Source organism: Prionailurus bengalensis, chromosome B4, assembly GCF_016509475.1.
Source record: "Prionailurus bengalensis isolate Pbe53 chromosome B4, Fcat_Pben_1.1_paternal_pri, whole genome shotgun sequence".
In the NCBI taxonomy this organism is placed as follows: domain Eukaryota; kingdom Metazoa; phylum Chordata; class Mammalia; order Carnivora; family Felidae; genus Prionailurus; species Prionailurus bengalensis.
This window is the reverse complement of record NC_057358.1, coordinates 426,153-446,092: the sequence shown is the minus strand read 5'-3', so window position 1 is coordinate 446,092 and position 19,940 is coordinate 426,153. Positions and strand designations below refer to the sequence as shown.

General features: G+C 49.7%; 1 protein-coding gene across 5 annotated transcripts in view; it reads left to right on the top strand.

Moving 5' to 3' along the window:
• The window catches only part of DIP2C (disco interacting protein 2 homolog C), a 416,639-nt gene that overhangs the window by 290,208 nt on the left and 106,491 nt on the right, over positions 1 to 19,940 (top strand). For all 5 annotated transcript variants that reach the window (XM_043563220.1, XM_043563219.1, XM_043563218.1 and 2 more), the window contains 7 exons: positions 2,016 to 2,126; positions 15,035 to 15,158; positions 15,454 to 15,563; positions 15,677 to 15,779; positions 17,496 to 17,560; positions 18,978 to 19,071; positions 19,169 to 19,288. In XM_043563220.1, the coding sequence (XP_043419155.1) occupies positions 2,016 to 2,126; positions 15,035 to 15,158; positions 15,454 to 15,563; positions 15,677 to 15,779; positions 17,496 to 17,560; positions 18,978 to 19,071; positions 19,169 to 19,288 (727 nt within the window). The remainder of the gene's footprint in view (positions 1 to 2,015; positions 2,127 to 15,034; positions 15,159 to 15,453; positions 15,564 to 15,676; positions 15,780 to 17,495; positions 17,561 to 18,977; positions 19,072 to 19,168; positions 19,289 to 19,940) is intronic.

The window sequence follows — 19,940 nt, the reverse complement described above, 5'->3', positions numbered from 1 at the left end:
TGTCAGGATGGAGTAAGTTGACATAAGCAACGGTTACCTCTCAGGGTTCTCAAACACAGGTCGTCGGTAGTGCAGAATGGCTTTTGCTGGCCTTATGGGGTCATGTATCTCTCATTTAGCTGCTTTCAGTGAACTGCAGGAATGCTGCATGGAAAGGAAACCTTCATTGAATCCCAAGCTGATTTCTTCCCCACCTGCTATCCTGTGTCGCTAAGTTTCAAACAGGGACAAATTTACGATGTGGCCTCTTCTGTTCTCAGCTGCCATCTGCGTCCCTTCACACCAACCTGGTTATTTGTATATTGAAATTGAGTGTGTTACCCAGCTGCTCCTGGAAAAACTGGCAACTTCTGGTTAGGACATTTTGAGAGAAAAAATTGGTTAAATTCCTGAATGAGTCATGCAGAAGTGACCTGTGCGTGTTAAGTCGTGGGATCTGGGTGCCTGTGAACGCGCAGCAAACTTGTCCACAAGGGGGGAGTGGGACCCCGATGCCCAATCAGGACATGGGGGTGATGCGGGCTACAGCAGGAGTGGGGTCTGCAGGGCGGAGCGGGCAGTGCAGACACGCAGCCACGGGACGGCTACCGCGGTGTACTGAGGAGGCGGTCTGCCCGAGAGGTGGGCACGGCTGCTCCAGGAGGGGCTGCAGTAACAGGAGAGCTGGCTGGTGCCAGGTGAGCTACACGGCAGACCCTGGGACAAGCCCCGGACGGACTCACGTGGGATGGCATACTTGTTAAGTCGTGGGCACTGACAGAAAGGGGCGTCTTGACACACGTCCAGTAAAAAATGCAGCGATAAAAACCAAACAGTACTGCAGCAAGAAGTCTTTGCATCAAGCGTAAGAGTTAATGCCGTCTAATATATTTAAGATCCATCCTGATTTTAGGGTACTTGTCAAAACACTGATGGGCTGAATAGGCTAATAGGTAAAAAGGGGAATGAAAAGCATTTCACGTGAGGAAGAATAATTACAAGCCATCCCATGGAAAAATCATTCAACGTTAAGATAACCTCAGGCCTATCAGAAAACATTTTAGAAATCATATTACCCGGGGCACCTGGACGGCTCAGTCAGTTAAGCATCAGACTCTGGATTCCGGCTCAGGCCACGATCCCGGGGTCATGGGATCAGGCTCTGCGCGGGGCTCTGTGCTGGCTGGCAGCGTGCAGCCTGCTTGGGATGCTCCTTCTCCCTCTGTGAGCTCGTCCCCTGCTCTTGCATGCACAGGCTGTTTGTCTTTCTCAAGACAAATAAACTTTAAACAAAAGTCCTACTACTCTGGGTAATTTAAATCAGCCTACCTCTTATAACTCCAAGACTGTTGTGCTTTTCGTCCCTAAGGCCGAGCAGGAAGGCGGTGGGTGGAACCAGGGCAGCAGGCGTTCGTGGAGCCTCATCTGTGAGGGTGCCACGGATGGACTGACAGCCCCGGCTGGCTGGCATTCACGGCCGTGTGCTGTGCGCCGGGCCTTGCACCGAGCCCTCGCCACCTTCTCTGTGACCTTCACCGCAGCACTAGGACGTAGGCAGGGAAACTGAGGCCTGGAGGGGCTGATACTGACCTGGGACCAGGATGGAGCCCTGTGGTCAGCGCCCTGCCAGCCTTGCCCCAGTGAGGAAGCACACAGCGCTCGGTCACCCCTGTGAAGGCTACGTGGAAACACGAGTTCTTACCGAGCCCAGCGAGGATGGTGCGGTTCACCCTGTGTTAAGTACGTGACAGGAAGACGACGAGCGGAACGTCTGGGTAGTTGTCTTCTGGGGGCAGCGTTAGGAAGGACTGTGGGCGATACGTGTCGCTTCCACGTGAATCGAAGGGAAAGTACACGGTACTTGAATGCATCTTGCTGAAGGGTAGTTTTAAGCGTGCACCTAATTTTTGTTCAGCCTCTGTTCTCGCGGAGAACATGAGCCCTGCTGCCCATGGCGGTTTGCATCGTTTTTCGGTATTTTGAAAGCTGGTGGCATCGAGTTGCTGGTTAATCCCTCCTGCTCTGTGTCTGTGCAGGTGGCGCTGGTGTTCCCCAACAATGACCCTGCCGCGTCCATGGTGGCCTTCTACGGCTGCCTGCTGGCTGAAGTTGTTCCCGTGCCCATCGAAGTGCCACTCACCAGAAAGGTAAAGAGCGTGCTGTCGCCAGCAGGGAGGGTCCGGCTGGGCCGCAGCGGAACGTTCTGTGGTGAAGTCAGAATGCGTAGGTGGCTGGTTTTTAAGTGGCTCTTTATCTCAGTGGGAGGTGGACCGAGAAGCACAGAGGTGTTTTTGTCATTGGGGAGGCTCTACAGGTTCTCATCACTTGTGTCAGTAGAGGGGACGGTTACTGGGTGCGCAGCTCAGCGGCAGGATGAAGCAGGAGCAGCTTTTCAGGGGTGGGGCTGCCGCACGCCGGCCTCCGAGCGCTGATGGGGGGCCGTTTGAGACGGTGGCACAGGGGGATGCAGAGCTGGCCTCTTCCCCTGGCCCTGTGGCTGCGGCTGCGTGTGGAGCGACTCCCTGTGCAGAACACCCAAGAACCCGCTGACCAGCTCCTCCATTTCACGGGAGACGGGGGATTGGGGGGGCCGAGGCGGGGACACTGTCTCACCAGACGCCCCAGCCCTGCACTGCCACCACACACAGGGGGAGTCTCACACATTCAGAGCTCCTCCTTGAGTGGGGTGTTCACGTCACCCATTAGGCATTTCAGCCCTTGGGGCCTGCACCAGAGAGATGAACCTCCAAAACATCTGCCTTTGGAAATACTGGGGCTTGTGTCCAGCATACCCACGGGGCTCATGCTCCACTCACTTGTCCCAAGGCCCAGCACAGAAGCAGCAGTTTAGAAAGTGATTCCACTGTGTGTGAAGAGGGTTCATTTGCTGACCCTAAAGCATCTGCCAGAGGGGCAAGGGCCTGCCGGAACTCCATCTGGGGATAGAGGTGCTGATGGGGACCATTTCTGCACATTGCTTCTACCTTGCTAGTGCTGTGCTGCTACAGCCAACAGGTGCACCCCAGCCCCGTGCCCTCCTCCTGTGTCAACGAAGCCAGTAAGCGTGCTGCAGCCCCACGCTTGCCTCCTGCCTTGCTAGAGCTGCAGGTGCCCATAGACCACACAGGGATACCCATGCACGCCTGGCACTGGGAGCCAGGGGCTAGGACACCTGGGCCCCGTAGGTCTGTATCATGGGGAGGGACTGTTCTTGACAGATGGCTTGCAGGGCACTGCACAGACGACAGACTGAAACACAGCCCAGGCTTTCTGGGAGGAAGGTCTGTTTACCTGTCTTGGGGCGCAGTACCTGTCCTGGGGCACAGGTTACCTGTCCTGGGGCACAGCCTGAGGTACAGGCTTCAGGTCTGTCACATCTAGAGACTGTGGAGGTGCTCCCAGGGAACGTGGACAGGGGGACAACTTTGCACTTTCCCTTGACTGTGCTCCAGTTCACTGGCACCTCCATGAAAGTAGCCCTAATTTTTGCAACTGTAACCAGGAGACACCTCCAGACATCCTGGTCTGGAGGCCAGCAGGATTTAGGACTGTGGTCCCACAAACTGTATGTATACACATACTTTAAAAGCTGCTGCCTGAGGGCCTGGCTGCCAGTCAGCCTGTAACTAGTGCTCAGTGGGATTCCTCCTTTGGAACTTGGACAGGTCTCGGCACGCCCTTAACAGTGGGAACATATCTGGAGTACATTTGGCTACGTAGACAATCAGAGGGGTTCAGGAGACAACCAAGGGCAAGGCTGAACGAGGAGATTCATTTCTTCCACAGCCCACTCCTTCCAGACTGGGAGAGGTACCTGCTGCACTTAATACAGAGAGGCCAACAAAACGAGCAGACAGACGAACGTGTTCCAGAAGAGAGAACAAGATAGAACCTTAATGAACAGAGATAAATACTTTACCTAATTAGGAGTTCAAAGTAATGGTCATGAGGAAGCTCACAGAACTCAGGAGAAGGAAGGATGAACACACAACTTCAATGGGGAGATGGAAAATAGGAGGGAATACCACTTAGGTCAAGCCACTTAAGATACAGTAAAGTGGGGCACCTGGTGGCTTAGCCGGTTGAGTGTCCAACTTCAGCTCAGGTCATGATCTCACGGTTTCTGTGTTGGAGCCCTGTGTCGGGCATGTGCTGACAGCTCAGAGCCTGGAGCCTGTTTGAAATTCTGTGTCTCCCTCTCTCTCTGCCCCTCCCCTACTTGTGTGTTTTCTCTGTGTGTGTGTGTGTCTCTTTCTCTCTCAAAAAATAAACATTAAAATTTTTTTTTAATTAAAAGATAGAAAAGAATACAGTAATGGAACTGAAGAATGCCCTGTGAAGTTCCCACTAGAAAAAAACAGAAGGAAGCAGCAGCCATCAAGAAGACAGGACAATAGACCTCACACAGAGCAGCAAAAAGAAACCAGGAAAAATTTAAGATAGCTTGAGGGACCTGTAGGACAGCATCAATCAGAACAGCGTTCACAATATGTGTGTCACAGAAAAGAAAGAGAGAAAGGAATGGAAAACGTTCCTAACCTCGGGAGAGAAACAGACATCCAGGTCCATGGAGCCTGGAGAGCTGTAAGTAAGATGAATCTAAGGAGTTCACACCAAGACATGTTATAATTAAAATGTCAGAGGCTAACGAGAGAATCTTAAGAGCAGCAGGAGAAAAACAACTTGTTCCATACAAGGAAACAGCTAAGATGGCCAGCACATTTTCAGCAGAAACCTTGCAGCCCAGAAGGGAGTGGCAGGATATATTCAAAGTACTGAAAAGAAAACCTACAACCGAGAATACTCTGCCCAGCAAGGGCCATCATTCAGAATTGAAGGAGGGATAGTTTTCCAGACAAGCAAACCGTAAAGGAGCTCATTGCCACTAAACAGGCTGTGGGAGAAATGTTACAGTGAGAGGGCCTTGATTAGTAGCAAAATACAAGAGAGCATAAATCTCATTGGTGAAGGTAAATGTACAGTAAAGGTAATGGATTAATTACTTACTAAACTAGAACGAAGGTTAAAAAGACAAAAGTAGTAAAAATCAGGAAAACTATGATACTTAGTTATGGGATACACAACATGAAAAGATATAAATGTAACATCAAAACATTAATTGTGCAGAGGGCAGGTAAAAACTCAAGAGTTTTAGAGTATGTTCAAACTTAATATATAAATACACACACACACAAGATTAAATGTTTGTGTGTGTGTGTGTGTGTAGGCTGTTATGTGTGAGTCTTATGGTGACCAAAAAGCAAATACCTCTAATAGATACACAAAATACAAAGGGAAAGAAATCTAAGTGTAATACTAAAGAAAGTCATCAAACCACAAAAAAGCGAAGAAGAGAGGAACAGAGAGGCCCAACTAAAAGAAAAACCAGAAAACAATTACCAAAATGGCAATAAGTACATACTTATCAATAATTACTTTAAATGTAAAAGAACTAAATTCTCTGATCAAGAGACACAGAGTGGGCTACAGTTGATCTGCTGCCTACAAGAGGCTCCATTCAGATGTAAGGACGCACACAGAGGAAAGTGAGGGGTTGCAGAAAGATACTCCACAGAAGCAGGGACATAAAGGAAGATGAGTAGCTGTAGTTCTATCAGACAAAACACACTTTAAACCAAAGACTGTAATAAGAGACAAAGAAGGGGAGATACTTAATGATGAAAGGATCAGTCCACTGAGAAGACACAGCATTTGTAGACATTTATGTACCCAATATGGAAGCACCTAAATCTATGAAGCAAGTATTAACAGACCTAAAGGGAGACATGCAATTCAATAGTAGTAGGGACGTCAATACCCCACTGACATCAGTGGACTTAATTTATACTGAACACTCCATCCATTAGCAATAGAATACACATTCTTCTCAAGGGCATTTCCAGTGTTCTCCAGGATAGATCACATGTTAGGCCACAAAACAAGTCTCAATAAATCAAAGAAGGCTGAAATTCTATCAAGCATCTTTTCTGACCCATAATGGTATGAAAGTAGAAGTCAGTTACAGGGAGAAAACTGGAAATTTCACAGATATGTGGATTTTATGCAGCATGCTTCTGAACAACCAGTAGGTCAATGAAGAAATCAAAGGAAAAGTCAAGAAACAGCTTGAGACTAACTTAAACGGTAGCAGAACATATGAAACCTTCAAAGCTCAGCAGAAGTGGTTCTAAAAAGAAAGGTCACAGCAACACAGGCCTACCTCAGTCCATCAGAAAAATCTCTAATCTAATGTGAAACTTTCAGGAACTAGAAAAAAAAAAGCAAATGAAGCCCGGTTAGTCGAAGGAAGTAGCAACAATCATTGTGGGAATACATGATATAGAGACTAAAAAGAATATAGAAAAACAAAATCAGTGACACCATGAAGCTGATTCTTTCAAAAGATAAAATTCATACACCTTTAGCTAGACTCAGCAAGCAAACAAGAGAACAGGACTCAAATATAATCAGAAATGAAACAGAAGTTATAACTGATGCCACAGAAAAAGGGTTAGGGGATACCACCATGAATAACTATATGCCAACAAATTGGACTCCTAGAATTGGATAAATTCCATAAATGTACACTCTTCCAAGGCTGAATCATGAAGAAGTAGAAAATCTGAATACGGGTTAGTAGTAAGTAGATTGACTCAGTTATCAAAAACCTCCATTAGGGGCGCCTGGGTGGCGCAGTCGGTTAAGCGTCCGACTTCAGCCAGGTCACGATCTCGCGGTCCGTGAGTTCGAGCCCCGCGTCGGGCTCTGGGCTGATGGCTCAGAGCCTGGAGCCTGTTTCCGATTCTGTGTCTCCCTCTCTCTCTGCCCCTCCCCCGTTCATGCTCTGTCTCTCTCTGTCCCAAAAATAAATAAACGTTGAAAAAAAAATTAAATAAAAAAAAAACCTCCAGTAAACAGAAGTCCAGGATCATCAGATGGCTTCACTGGTGAATTCTGCCAAACATTCAGAAAGGTTTAATACCTCTCCTTCTCAAACTCTTCCAAAAAATTGAGAGCAGAGGAAACTTCCAAATTCATTTTTACAAGATCAGTGTTGCCCTGATACCAACACCAGGCAAGGATACCATAAGAAAATAAGATTACAGGCCAAATATCCTTGATGAACCGAGATGCAAAAATTCTCAACAAAATATTAGCAAACAGAGCTCAATAACATGTTAAAAGGATCATATTCCATAAGTTAGTGGGATTTATTTCAGTGATGCACAAATGGACCAACATTTGTGAATCAATCAATGTGATATACCACACCAACAAAATGAAAGATAATCGTATGATCATAGACACAGAAAAAGCACTAGCAAAATTCGACATTCTTTTTTTTAAAGTTTTTATTTAAATTCCTGTTAACATATAGTGTAATGTCAATTTCAGGTGTACAGTGTAGTGATTCAACACTTCATATGACACCCAGTGCTCATCACAACAAGCTCGCTCCTTAATCCCCATCACGTTTCCCCCACTCCCCCACCTACCTCCCCCCTGATAACACCATCAGTGTGTCCTCTGTAATTGAGAGTCTCAGTCTTGGTTTGCCCTGACAAGACCCCCCTCTTTTTTTCCCTTTGTTTTATTTCTTCAATTCCACGTAGGAGTGAAATCATATGGTATTGTGTTTTTCTGGCTTCACTTAGCATAATGATCTCTGGCTCCATCCATGCCATTGAAAATGGCAAGTTTCATTCTTATGACTAATTTTCCATTGCATATACATACCCCATCTTCTTTATCATCCATCAGTTGATGGACACTTGGGCTGTTGCCATAGTTTGGCTATTGTAGATAATGCTGCTGTAAACATAGGGGTGCATGTATCTCTTTGAATTAGTATTTTTGTATTTTGGGGGGTAAATACCCAGTAGTGTGATTGCTGCATCATAGGGTAGTTCTGTTTTTAGCTTTGAGACTTCCATAGCTTTAGCTTTTAATTTCCATACTGTTTTCCAGAGCGGCTACACCAGTTTGCATTCCCACTAACAGTGCAAGAAGGTTTCCCTTTCTCTACATCCTTGCCAACACCTGTTGTGTCTTGTGTTGTTGATTTCAGCCATTCTGACAGGTGTGAGGTGGTATCTCATTGCAGTTTTGATTTGCATTCCCCTGATGACCAGTGATGTTGAGCATCTTTTCTTGTGTCTGTTGGCATCTGGATTCATCTTTGGAGAGATGTCTATTCGTCAACATTCATTTTTTTGAGTAAAGAAAGTCAACAAAGTGAGTATAAAGGGAATGTACTTCGACATAATAAAGGCCATATATGACAAGCCCACAGCTAACCTTTCATTCAGTTGTGAAAAGCTGTAAGTTTTTCTTCTAAGATCAACGCATTCTTGCCGTTTCTATTCAACATAGTATTGGAAGTCCTGGGCATAGCAGTTAGGCAAGAAAAAGATGTAAAATGGCATTCAATTACTAAGGAAGAAGTAAAACTATCTCTGTTTGAGGATGACATGATTTTATATATAGAAAACAATAAAGACTCCCCCCAAAAACTCTTAGAACTTTTTAGTGAATTGAGTAAAGTTGCAGGATAGAAAATCAGCATATAAAAATTGGTTGCATTTCTATACACTAATGGTGAACTATCAGAGAAATTAAGAAAACAATCTCATTTATAGTTACATCAAAAAGAACAACATATCTAGGAATAAATTTAACCAAGGAAGTGGAAATACTCTGAAAATTATAAGACCTTGGTGAACGAAATGAAGACACACACACACAATGAACGGAAAGACATTCCATACTTGGGGATTGAGAGAAGTAATATTGTTAAAATGTCTGTATTACCTAAAGCAATCTACAGTATTCACAATCCCTATTAAAATTCCAATGGCACTCAATCTAACTGTTCACAGAAATAGAAAAAACATTCCAAAAATTTGTATGGAACTACAGGAGAACCCAAATGGCCAAAACAATCTTGAGTAACAAGGGCAAAGCTGGGGACACCTGGCTTCCTGATCTCAAACTCTATTACAAAGCTTTAGTAATTAAAACAGTATGGACACGTAGGTCAGTGGAATAAAATAGCCCAGAAATAAACCCACACATACATGGTCAGTTTAGGACAGAAGATCCAAGAATACACGACAGGGAAAGGACAGTCTCTTCAATAAATGATATTGGGGAAGTTGGAGAGCTGTGAGCCAAAGAATGAAACTAGACTCTCATCTTGCCCCATACATAAAAATTAACTCAAAATGGATTAAAGACTTGAATGTAAGACCTGAAACCGTAAAACTTCTAGAAGAAAACATAGGCAGTAAGTTCCTTGACATCAGTCTTGGGATGATTTTTTGGATTTGACACCAAAAGCAAAGGCAACAGAAGCAAAAACACACAAGTGGGACCACATCAAACTAAAAATCTTGTGCACAGCTGAGGAAACCATCCACCGTCAACCTACAGAATGGAAAGAAATTCTTGTACATTGTGCATCTGATAAGGGATTAATATCTAACATACATGAAGAATTCATACCACTTAATAGCAAGAGAATCCGATTAAAAAATAGAAGATCTGAATAGACATTTTTCCAGAGGAGACACACACACACACACACAGGCACAAAGATGCTCAACATCACTAATCATCATAGAAATAGAAACCAAAACCACAATGAGGTCTCACCTCATACCTATTAAAATGGCTAATATCAAAAAGACAAGAAATAGCAAGTAATAGCAACTATGAAAGTGCCTCAAAAAATTAAAAATAGTATTACCTTATGATCCAGCAGTTACACTAGGTATTTTTCTAAACAAAGGTATAAGCGCTAATTCAAAAAGATACATACACCAAATATTCATTGCAACATTATTTATAATCAGATACAGAAACAACCCAAGTGTCCATCAATGGATGAATGGATAAAGAAGAGATTATATGTGTATACCAACGGAATATTACTCAACCATAAAAAAGAATGAAATCTTGCCATTTACAACGGCATGAAGGGACCCTGAAGGTATTATGCTAAGTGAAGTAAGTCAGAGAAAGACAAACACCATGTGATTTCCCTTAAATATGGAATCTAAGAAAACAAATGGACAACCAGAACTTAAACACAACAGACGGTGGATGCCAGTGGTGGTGGTTGTGGGGTGGGTGAAATGGCTGAAGGGAGTGAAGAAGTACAAACTTCCGGTAATAAAGAAGTCATGGGGGTATAGTCACAATGGTGACTACATTCAGCGATACTTCACACACATTTGAAAGTTGCCAAGAGAGTAAATCTTAAAAGTTCTCAACTTTTTTTGTGTATTGGTAATTTTGCAGTATATACAAATATTGAATCATAATATTATACACCTAAAACTGCTGGAATGTTATATGTCAATTATATCTGAACCTTTTGAAAAAAGAACACTGAGCCTAGTGATCTGTCAATAACTAAGTGTTTGAATATCTCATTCCTCAGTGTCATTACACTAGAAATCTGGATAAATTAGAGGGTTTTGATTTTATTTTGGGGGATGTTGGTTGTTGCTTACGTTTTGGTGTTTGGACGTGATTGAGTCCCATGTTCACTATGATTTGTCAGATGTAATTCCAAATCTTGCTCTCACAGTGTATTCGAAAATAAGAAACATGTTGTACATACCCCACATATCGGTGTCAGGTTTTTTGTCCAAGGCTTACTTGCAAGTGCTTGCTGCCAGCGTTCCAGGCTCCACCCCCGAGTCCTATGATATTCACAGTGGAGAAATGTGGAAGAGTCTGGGGACTGAGTGAATGGATAGCCACGTTCTTCTAAGCGATTCTTTGGCACTGTGGTAAATTCCACTACGGTTCACCTGCAAGCCTACTCGGGGCATATGACACTCCTTCTTCAATTGATATTAAATTCAGTGGGTTGAGGTCTTTTGGAAACGCAAAGGGCTGGTTACCTGACTTCAAGGCTCAAAGCCCTCTGAGTTCTGTCGTCAGTAGTGTCAAAACGATAATCTGGAAGAATTTGTAGGTTGCTGTTCGTACAGAGACTGGTTCTTAGTGCTGCAATAACCAGACGGTTATCTCTGTGATGTTCTCATGTGATCAGTTGCTATTATTTATGTGCTTCTCATCACATAGAGGGTTTAGATTTTTCTACTTAAGTCTGTAGCCTGATGTCTCCCAAAGCAGAGCTGGTTTGCAGAGGAAAATCACGTGAACAAAGAGACACGTGCCTCTGCCCTTTGGGTCACGTGACAACACAAGCACGTCATTTCAAATACTGCTGATGCAAACGTGTGCCACCGTATAACATTTCTTAATACACACTTGGATGTATATTAAATGAATAAACATTCTTCATTTAAATAAGGAGGTTAAGTATCCTTTGGATGTTTGACAGGCACGTAAGCGGTTCATTTTAATTGTACTGGAAACCTTCGTAACTGTGTATTAGGTTACTGCAGTAATAATCAACGGGAGGGGAGATGTCATTAGGTGTGTTCTATCCTAGGCCCTGGGGCCCAACCATCCCCTTTGAGGCAGAGAGCTCTTAGTGGCAAGTCTGGTCGTTCGGCAAGGGTCCGTGCAGGTGTGAGCACCCACAAGCGAGCTCTGCTGGTACAGGCGTGGGCAGGAGAGTACAGTCTTACCTGTGCCGTGTTGGCCCTGCTGGGACTGGGCTGCCTGCTGTCTTGGGCATCTAGGCTGCGACCTGCCAGGTGGTGTGCCCTCACCTCCCCAGCCCACGGAGACCCTCGGGTTATCGGCCTGAACCAGGGGACCAGAAGGCACTTGTCAGAAGAAGATGCTAGGTTGCTCCGTCCGTAGAGCATTTTCTGCTGGGAAACAGGACCGGGAGATGACTTTGTCTCAGTGAAGCCAGAAGCTGCGTGCCAGGCCTCGGGCTCTGAGCTCAGAACATGACATTCGTGCCTTGGAAGACTTTTCTTAGTTTTGAACAGAAGACCACATTGGTCCTTTGCAGGTCAGCATGGGGTAAGGTGTGCACGGAAGCGTAGGTGACGGAGTCGCACACTTCCTCTGCCAGTTCTGTGCCGCTGGGTTTGCCACGAAGGGCCTAATGAGAGCCGTTTTCTAAATCCTGAATGTTGTTTGATGGGCTGAACAATTTAGTGTCCTGTGTGTTTCTTCACTCTCCCTCCTAGTTCTTGGGTGGGAGGAGAAAGCTCCCCTTTCTGTGAGGGGTTTGCAGTAGGAAGGGCTGGAGTTCCTGGATGATTTGGCCAGGGGGTGTGGGGGAGCCAGAGGGGAGCCTCCAGGGGCCTCCTGAGATGGGCCTGGCAGGGTCGCAGCAGAGCTAGGACAGCCTGGCGCTGTCGCCCTCCTGAGGCGGCTGCGCTTCGGTTCAAGCCGGCTGTGTGCAGGGAGGCTCTGTCGGCCCGCGAGCAGGCCCAGCCCACAGTCCCCCTCTGCCGACACGGGCTGCGCCTCAGGCATGCAAATCTTACAGGAGAGTGGCAGGCTGTTAGGAGGGGCCAAACTGTGCGTGTTCCAAAGTACCACGGGACCGGAGACACAACGGCCCGTGGGCCACGGGCATCAGCAGCACCGTGCGTGTGTGAGACGCCTTTGCGCTTCTGTCCTGCTCCACCTGCTGAGAGCCAAGGAGCTGCTCAGCTGGCACAGGACAAACTTGGATAAACACAAGCCTCGTGGTGAGGGGCCCCAGACGCAGAGTGAGTTCGCGAAAGGGACTTTTCTGTGAGCCGTCCTCGCATTTGTTACACCCTTCTGTGTGTGAGATTGCTGCTTCCTGCCTGGGAGGCTGGGGCGGAGCAGACCCTGGTTGGGACGTGTCCAGCCTGGCCTGGTGGGTGCTCCAGGGGTCGTCGGAGAGACCGGGAGGCTTCCCACGAGGCGACGTAACGTGGCACCTCTCTGTTGCAAGAGGGTTGGAGGTGGCAGGCTGAAGTCAGGTGCGGTCTGGCTTCTCTTGACGAGCCAGAAAGAATCGTCGTCAGGATTTTGTGACCGGGGAGGTGGTCACCGGCTGCCCTGACAGCACAGCTCTTGAGAGGGTGGAGCCCCAACCGAACGGAGGAGGACCACGGGCCGGGCGTGTGGGCTTTCCCTGGGAAAGGTGCACACGGAGCGCCGAGTCGGGGCCAGAGTGCACAGGCTTCATTCAGTCTCCCTGAGACGGGACGGCAGCTTCCCGAAGCCAGCGGCAGGTCGGGCCGCCTGGAGGCGGCTCTTTCCGCAGGCTGGGCGGGAGCCCCCATGTAGAGATGGGGCCCGGGGCGGACCGTGGCTCTGACGTGGTGTTGAGAGTGTGTCCACCCGCTCTGGGCTCTGGGGTCAAGCACGTTCAGCTTCAGCGTGTGAAGGAGACACACGGGCTTCTTCGGGAGCAGGCGATGGGGTCTCGTCTGCGCCGCTGGGGTTGGGTGGGCAGAGCTGTTTCTGCACAGCTGCCTGGCGCTCCAAGTAGGAATTTTCCAGATGAGGAGGACAGAAGCCCCTTGGAGGTGAGGTCTGAATTTGGGGCTGAACTGTGGCATTCTGTCCATTACATCTTCTCATCTGTCCCCTGCTGCTGCCTTATGTCAGCTGTCTCGTGTGTGTGAATGTGTCACTTTGAACATCAGTCTCGAGCCGGTTGTAGAAAGGGCGCAGGGACGGTGTCTGCCGGGAAAACCGAGATGGGTTGCGAGCCCTTGGCACGGCCGCGGGCCCTGGCAGGTCCCAGCCCACAGACCCGTGCTCACTCTCCCGAGCTGTTGGCTCATGTGGCTCTGAGGTAGCGAATTCCTGCTCACAAAGAAATGCCTCCCTGCCAGCAGACGTGACCTCAGAACTTGTCTCGATGTTTGGCCACATGGCCTCCAAATTCACATTGGAGTGAGAATTAAAAACTCCACTTGAAAAAGCATTGCTTGAGGGACAAGTATCGTGAGGGTCCTGAAACGGGAACATCCCTGTCCGTCGGGCGCCAGCCCCCTGCTCGCCTCTCTGCGCTGCATGGGGTATCGGGAGGTTGGCGGTGCGATTCCGAGTGAGGAGACCTGGATTTCACCGTAGGGTTAAACTATGAGCCAGTCGCTTGACAGGCTCGTTTGAAGACGTCCGTGCTGCTGATTTTACCCACTGGAGACCCCGTCACCACGCGCTTGCTTAGTGAGGCGTACGTGGGCGGAGCGACCGGAAGGCAGGGCTGGTCTGCCCACAAGCTTGCTGGGTTGTCCGCGGGTTCAGGAAGAGCCCGGTGGGAACAAACCAGGGTGACCGGTTCACCGTGTTGTGATGTTTCAGTTGTAGGAATGTCAGCTCCTTGCCGGCTTTCGTTTTATTTTCTAAATCCTGGCTGGTGTGACTGGGGGGGTGAAGAAAGCCGGTCGAGCAGACCTGCTGCGGGCAGCCAGATGTGGTCAGCAACAAAACCACAGGTTGGCGGCCCCTGGATCGCCTCTCCGAGGAAAGCTCCATCCCGTGGGGTCCGCGGGATGCCGTGCTCCTAAGTCACTGCTGGTCATTTGGGGCTTCCGGTGCTCTGGCCCGCCAGCATCCAAGTCCTGCAGGAGGCGCCTGTCCGGCTGTGTCCTTGGTCACAGACGTACTCCGGGCGCACAAGGGTGGCAGGCCTTTAGGTTGGGAACAGGCGTCTAGTCCGCCCACAGTGGATGTCAACAGACACCGCAGGGCCCTGTGCTGTGAGTAAAGTCAGGCTCTGTGTTACGGAGGAAGACGAACCCTTTCTGTTCTCCACGACGGTTACGTTCTATGGTCATAGTCTTAAGGAACTGGAGGGAGATGTAGCAGCAGCTGTTTAAGGGACCCACTATGTGCCAGGCGCACACTGAGCACTGTCCATGCTCCTCCAGTTTATTCCTTGCAGCAGACCCACTCAAGGGCTCTGCTCTCACCCCATGGCAGAGGTGAGGAAACTGAGGCTGAGTGACCTCGCCGTCCCGTTCGAGGTCACACAGCAGCAAGCGGCAACCGGGGCTGTGATCCCAGTTCTGCAGAGTCCAGGGAGGTTCCCTCCCTCCCAGAACCCAGGGACAAGGCCACGTCTTGCCAGGAGGGTACCCGTCCTTCCCGGCTTTGTGACTTCTGTGTCTTTCGCCTCTCCCAGGACGCAGGGAGCCAGCAGATCGGGTTCTTGCTTGGAAGCTGTGGAGTCACTGTGGCCTTGACGAGCGACGCCTGCCACAAAGGGCTGCCGAAAAGCCCAACCGGGGAGATCCCCCAGTTCAAAGGTAAGCCACAGCCAGGAGCCTAGTTGGGGGTCTGGCTCTTCACTCAGGAAGGTCCTGCGTCTCCCCTGGACATGCTCTTCTGCACACGGAACACAATACGTCTGCTGTTGTCAGCCTGCCGTGTGGCGTGGTTTACCCGGCAGTATGCGTGCTGTTGACGTTGTCTGAGGCTTGAGGAAGCACTGGCAATCCCCCCTGGCTCGTGTCACATGGGCCACAGGAAGGGGGAACGACGTGGCAAGCCTGGTTTCTGGGTAGTACGCCTCTCAGAGGGGTCTGTTTGTTTGTTTGCAAGGTTGGCCAAAGCTGCTGTGGTTTGTCACAGAGTCGAAGCATCTCTCCAAGCCCCCTCGAGATTGGTTCCCACACATCAAAGATGCGAACAACGATACCGCGTACATAGAGGTGAGTTGCAGCGCTGCCCACGGGCATCGAGCAGTTGGGCCGACCTTGGCCTGACGGGGGCAGCCGTGTTGTCCTCTCTGTACCCCTCTCTGCATGTCCCCATCTCATTTCAGTATAAGACCTGCAAGGACGGAAGCGTGCTTGGGGTGACCGTGACCAGGATCGCGCTGCTGACCCACTGCCAGGCCCTCACGCAGGCATGCGGCTACACGGAAGGTATGGGCAGGGCCCTGACCCAAGACTGCGTCCCTGGGAGGCTTGTGTCAGCTGTGGAGGGACTGAGTCACTCCCCCTGGTAACGGAAGGAGTGATGTCAGGTTTGCACGGAGCTCGGCAGGCGGTGCTGTCTTGTTGCCCTCGCTGTGCAGGGAGAGAGAGCTCTGGTGTCTCATCTCCCCAGGATGTGGGTCCTGATGGGATCAGACCCGCCCCATGACCTCACCGAACCCTCATGACCTTGGCAGAAGCCGTATTTCCAATGGCAGCCATGCTGGTGTGCGGGCTTCCACCCGTGAACTCAGAGGGCACGGCTCAAGCTGTAGCAGATAGTTAATTCTGTGGGTGTTCATGCCTGGGTGCAAGTTAGGGTCTCTGGGATCTTCAGAAAAAGCCCATGTTCAGCCCACCCCTAGCAGCTCAGGGAGAATCTCTGATGGAGATTCTGCGAGCTTCTCAGGGTGGGCAGCAGCTGCCGAGGGTGTGGTTTTTATGACGCACACACTGTCTCCCGAACGGGACGGTCCTGGAGGCCAGGAGGTAGGTGGCCAGAGGTAACCGTGGCCACGGTGCTGGCTGAGGCTCATAAAAGGCAGGGTCCGCCCAGGTAACCAGCTACCCCCTGGCTGGGGCTTCTGTGACCAAGGCCCTGCCCTGGGGACTTGGACGTGAGCGCAGCCCTGGGGCTGGTGCCTGAGGAAGCTGGTGTTGGCATCTGCGCTGCCCTGGGGGTTGGATGCTCCTCTCCTTCTCTGTCCCCAATGCCACTGGCAATGTCCCTCTGAAAAAACAATTCATTTGCGTCCTGGGGATGTTCTGGCTCACGTTTGGTCCCTAAACTAGTTTCCAAGGTACTTTCACCTTGAGACAAGTGACTGCTAATCGTTTCTCACAGCCTCAGGACTCGTATTCCTTGCCCTGCTTTCACGGGTGCCAGAGAAAACACACACACACACACACACACACACACACACACACACACACACACACTGGCTCCTTATTTCTAAAGTGAAAATACTCGTAGGACGTGGAACAGAGGTTGTTTCCTTCACGCGGGGACGCCTGCCTTCTCTGTGAAGTGGGGTCAGGTGCACGATACCAAAGCTCTGGCGAGCAGCACAAGGACAGCGTACGGACCTAAGAGGAGGCGTCAGGAAATGCCCGGTGTCAAGTGTGGCTTCAGAAAAGTTTTTCCATGTAGCTTCCACGTGCCACCGTGGCCCTTGTTTTCAACTATGTATTGTTAGCAGCCTTTCTTCCCGCTTCACGAGGTGTCCCCCATAAACCTTGAACACTGTTCCGTCACCATCCTTCCAAATCCCGTGCCTCCTTTATGACCCCAGCCACCCTGAGGCTTCTAGTGATGTGATGCCCTGTGTTTGCTGGAAAGTACTTCCCTTTCCTGGGGGATCCCATGATGGAAATGAAAAGAATCTTTAAAAAGTTACAGGCAGGGAGGGGCAGTAAGGACATAAATAGAAGGAATAAAATGTTTTAAGTGGCATGTAAAGCCGTCGCTGTTAACTGATGTGTCAGGAGGCTAGAAACACTTTTCCAGGTGGGCAGCGTTTTTAAATGGGTTTGCAGGCTGCAGGATGTCTGCAGAGGTACTGGGAACCATGTTTCCAAGGTCCTGTACTGCCCCTGACATGATGTTGGATTTTCTTTGCCCTTTGGGCTGTGCTACATGAAAATCTTCCATTTTTATTTGTTCAGCGGAAACCATAGTGAATGTGTTGGATTTCAAGAAGGACGTTGGGCTCTGGCATGGCATCCTAACAGTAAGTGTGACCCTTCCCCTGTCCCCCCCCGGGCCACAGCCAGAATTAGGGTCTGTACACACGGCCACTCGCCCAAGCCCCTCTTGCACTGGGGAGAAAAGCTGTTATTGCTGGAAGCTTTAAGCTGTCTGCTAATGCGACTTCCCAAGCCCAGGAAGCCTGCGGGAGTCAGCCACTCACAGGAGTCACAACCCCCCCCCCCCACCACCATATAGAGGTGCAGCTGTTGATGAAACAGGGTATCTCTCTGCCCCCTTCTGGAATCACGACTGGGATGATGTTAGTCACATCTCCCGTCTGGGTCACTTTTCCTTTGCATTGGTTTCACTCTGACACTGTTGTTCTTTTTCCTTTCTGTGAGTCAGTGCTTGTGAATATTTTGCAAACCTGCCTGGTTATGCCACAGGGGAAGCGCTTTACAGGTCCTCCTTGTGCTGACAGTTCCACTCCCGTCATAAAGAAATGCGTGCCGCCTCCTTGTGGGTGCTGCCTGGCCAGGGCAGGCAGTTCAGAGCTGCAGGTGCTTTGATGGAGACCCAGCCTGGTTATCTAAGGTCTGCACAGCCCTTGCAGGTGTGCATAGCTTAACTGCTGGAGCATCGCTGTGTCGGTTTCATAGGTGGTGATCTTTACTCCCCTGTTTGTAAGTTCCTTATGCTAAGCTTCATCTTTTCTGAGGTAGAAAATTCTAGGGGCTTTTGCACGAGTGATAGGATATGAGTAGACGAAGTGTGATTTGTCGCCTCTTGGTGAGGGCACGTGAGCAGCACATGGACTGGAGGGTGGGGGCTCCGTGGCTTCCCTGTGGTTGGTCTCTGCCTCTGGGTCCCGGGAGGTGCCAGCCTGGAGAAGCCAGGCTGCCCGTGTGCGCTCGCGAGACGAGCAGGTATCGTGGGGAGAGCGCGGGCTGCCTCACCCCAGCCGATGCCAGTCCTGCCTTCTGCGGCTCTGTGCTCCCAGGCCCGTCGCCTGCCCCCGGGACTCCTGAACCACAGGGTTCCTGCCTGTCAAGTGGGGTGATGGTCCTGTGTGGTGTCGTGAGCACTCAGTCCACCTCCCTGCCCGATGGTCGCGGCAGCCGCCTGGGGACTGTTGCCGTTCAAGCTCCTCTTTGATGCTGTTGCTCTGCAGTAGTCTTGTCGGTGCTGTCACCCAGCTGCTCGCCGTTGCTTTGGATCGGCAGTTGCTGAGTCTCTATTTCACTGCCACCTCCTAGAGCAAGGCCTGGCTCCTGCTGGATGCACACGCTCCTCCCTGGCATCTTCTGTGTGGCCGGTGGTGCCCTTGGCCCCCAGCGTGGAGCAGGGAGCAAGCCCGTGATGGGGGCCCGGGCCTGTCGCGTCCCCGCGCAAAGCCTGGTGGGGCGGGGTGCCTGTCCTGCTAGTGTGTCAGCAGTCACCTGGTGCGTTGTTTCCAGAGCGTCATGAACATGATGCACGTGATCAGCATCCCATACGCGCTGATGAAGGTGAACCCGCTGTCGTGGATTCAGAAGGTCTGCCAGTACAAAGGTAGGCACCCAGAGGCCTCGGCACCCCGGTTCCCTCCTTCAAACAGCTCCTGGTCTGACCGTGTGCATATTGACCCCTTCCTCTACTGTCCCCACAGCAAAGGTGGCTTGTGTCAAATCCAGGGACATGCACTGGGCGTTAGTAGCACACAGAGATCAGAGAGACATCAACCTCTCTTCTCTCCGGATGCTGATTGTGGCTGATGGTGCAAATCCCTGTAAGTGACCTACCTGCTGCATGGGCGGGCGGGCGGGCGAGAGCCTCATCCCCTTCGGTCTGTTTCTGCACTTTGCTTTTCCTTTTCCGGCCATTGCTGTGGTTAGGAAGCGGTGTCAAACTCACGACCTCACAGTGTGACTGTCTGAAGCCTGAAGGCACCACGACGGGTGGCGGGTAGGGGACCAGGAGTGCCTGGCTCCCGCCCGGGGCTTGAGTACTGCTGTTGCCATTTCCTGATTCTGTGGAAGAAACCCTAACCTTCTGATTTCAGTCCTCCTCCTCCTTTTGCTGAAAACGGTACCTAAATCTTGAGTTTATGAGGATTGAATTAAGTCGTCCCTGCGTGTATTTCCTTGAGTGATGCTGCGTGCTCAAGAAATATTAACTGTTATTAGTTTATGGTCTTTAGTAATTTTAATGGTCAAGAAATTAATCTGTCATTTTAAGGGAATTTCATTATAAAATTTTATGGGAAAAACCGCCCAGGTAAAGGGAATTAGGAGTCTCACAGAATGCCGTAAACATACCTCGGGAAATACTGCCCTGGGTTGGAAGAGAACCCAGCTGACTTGTTTGTGAGGGGGCATGTGAGCCAGAAGCAGAGTGAGTGAACGAGGCATTTGTTTCTGACCATTGTTGACATTTGTCAG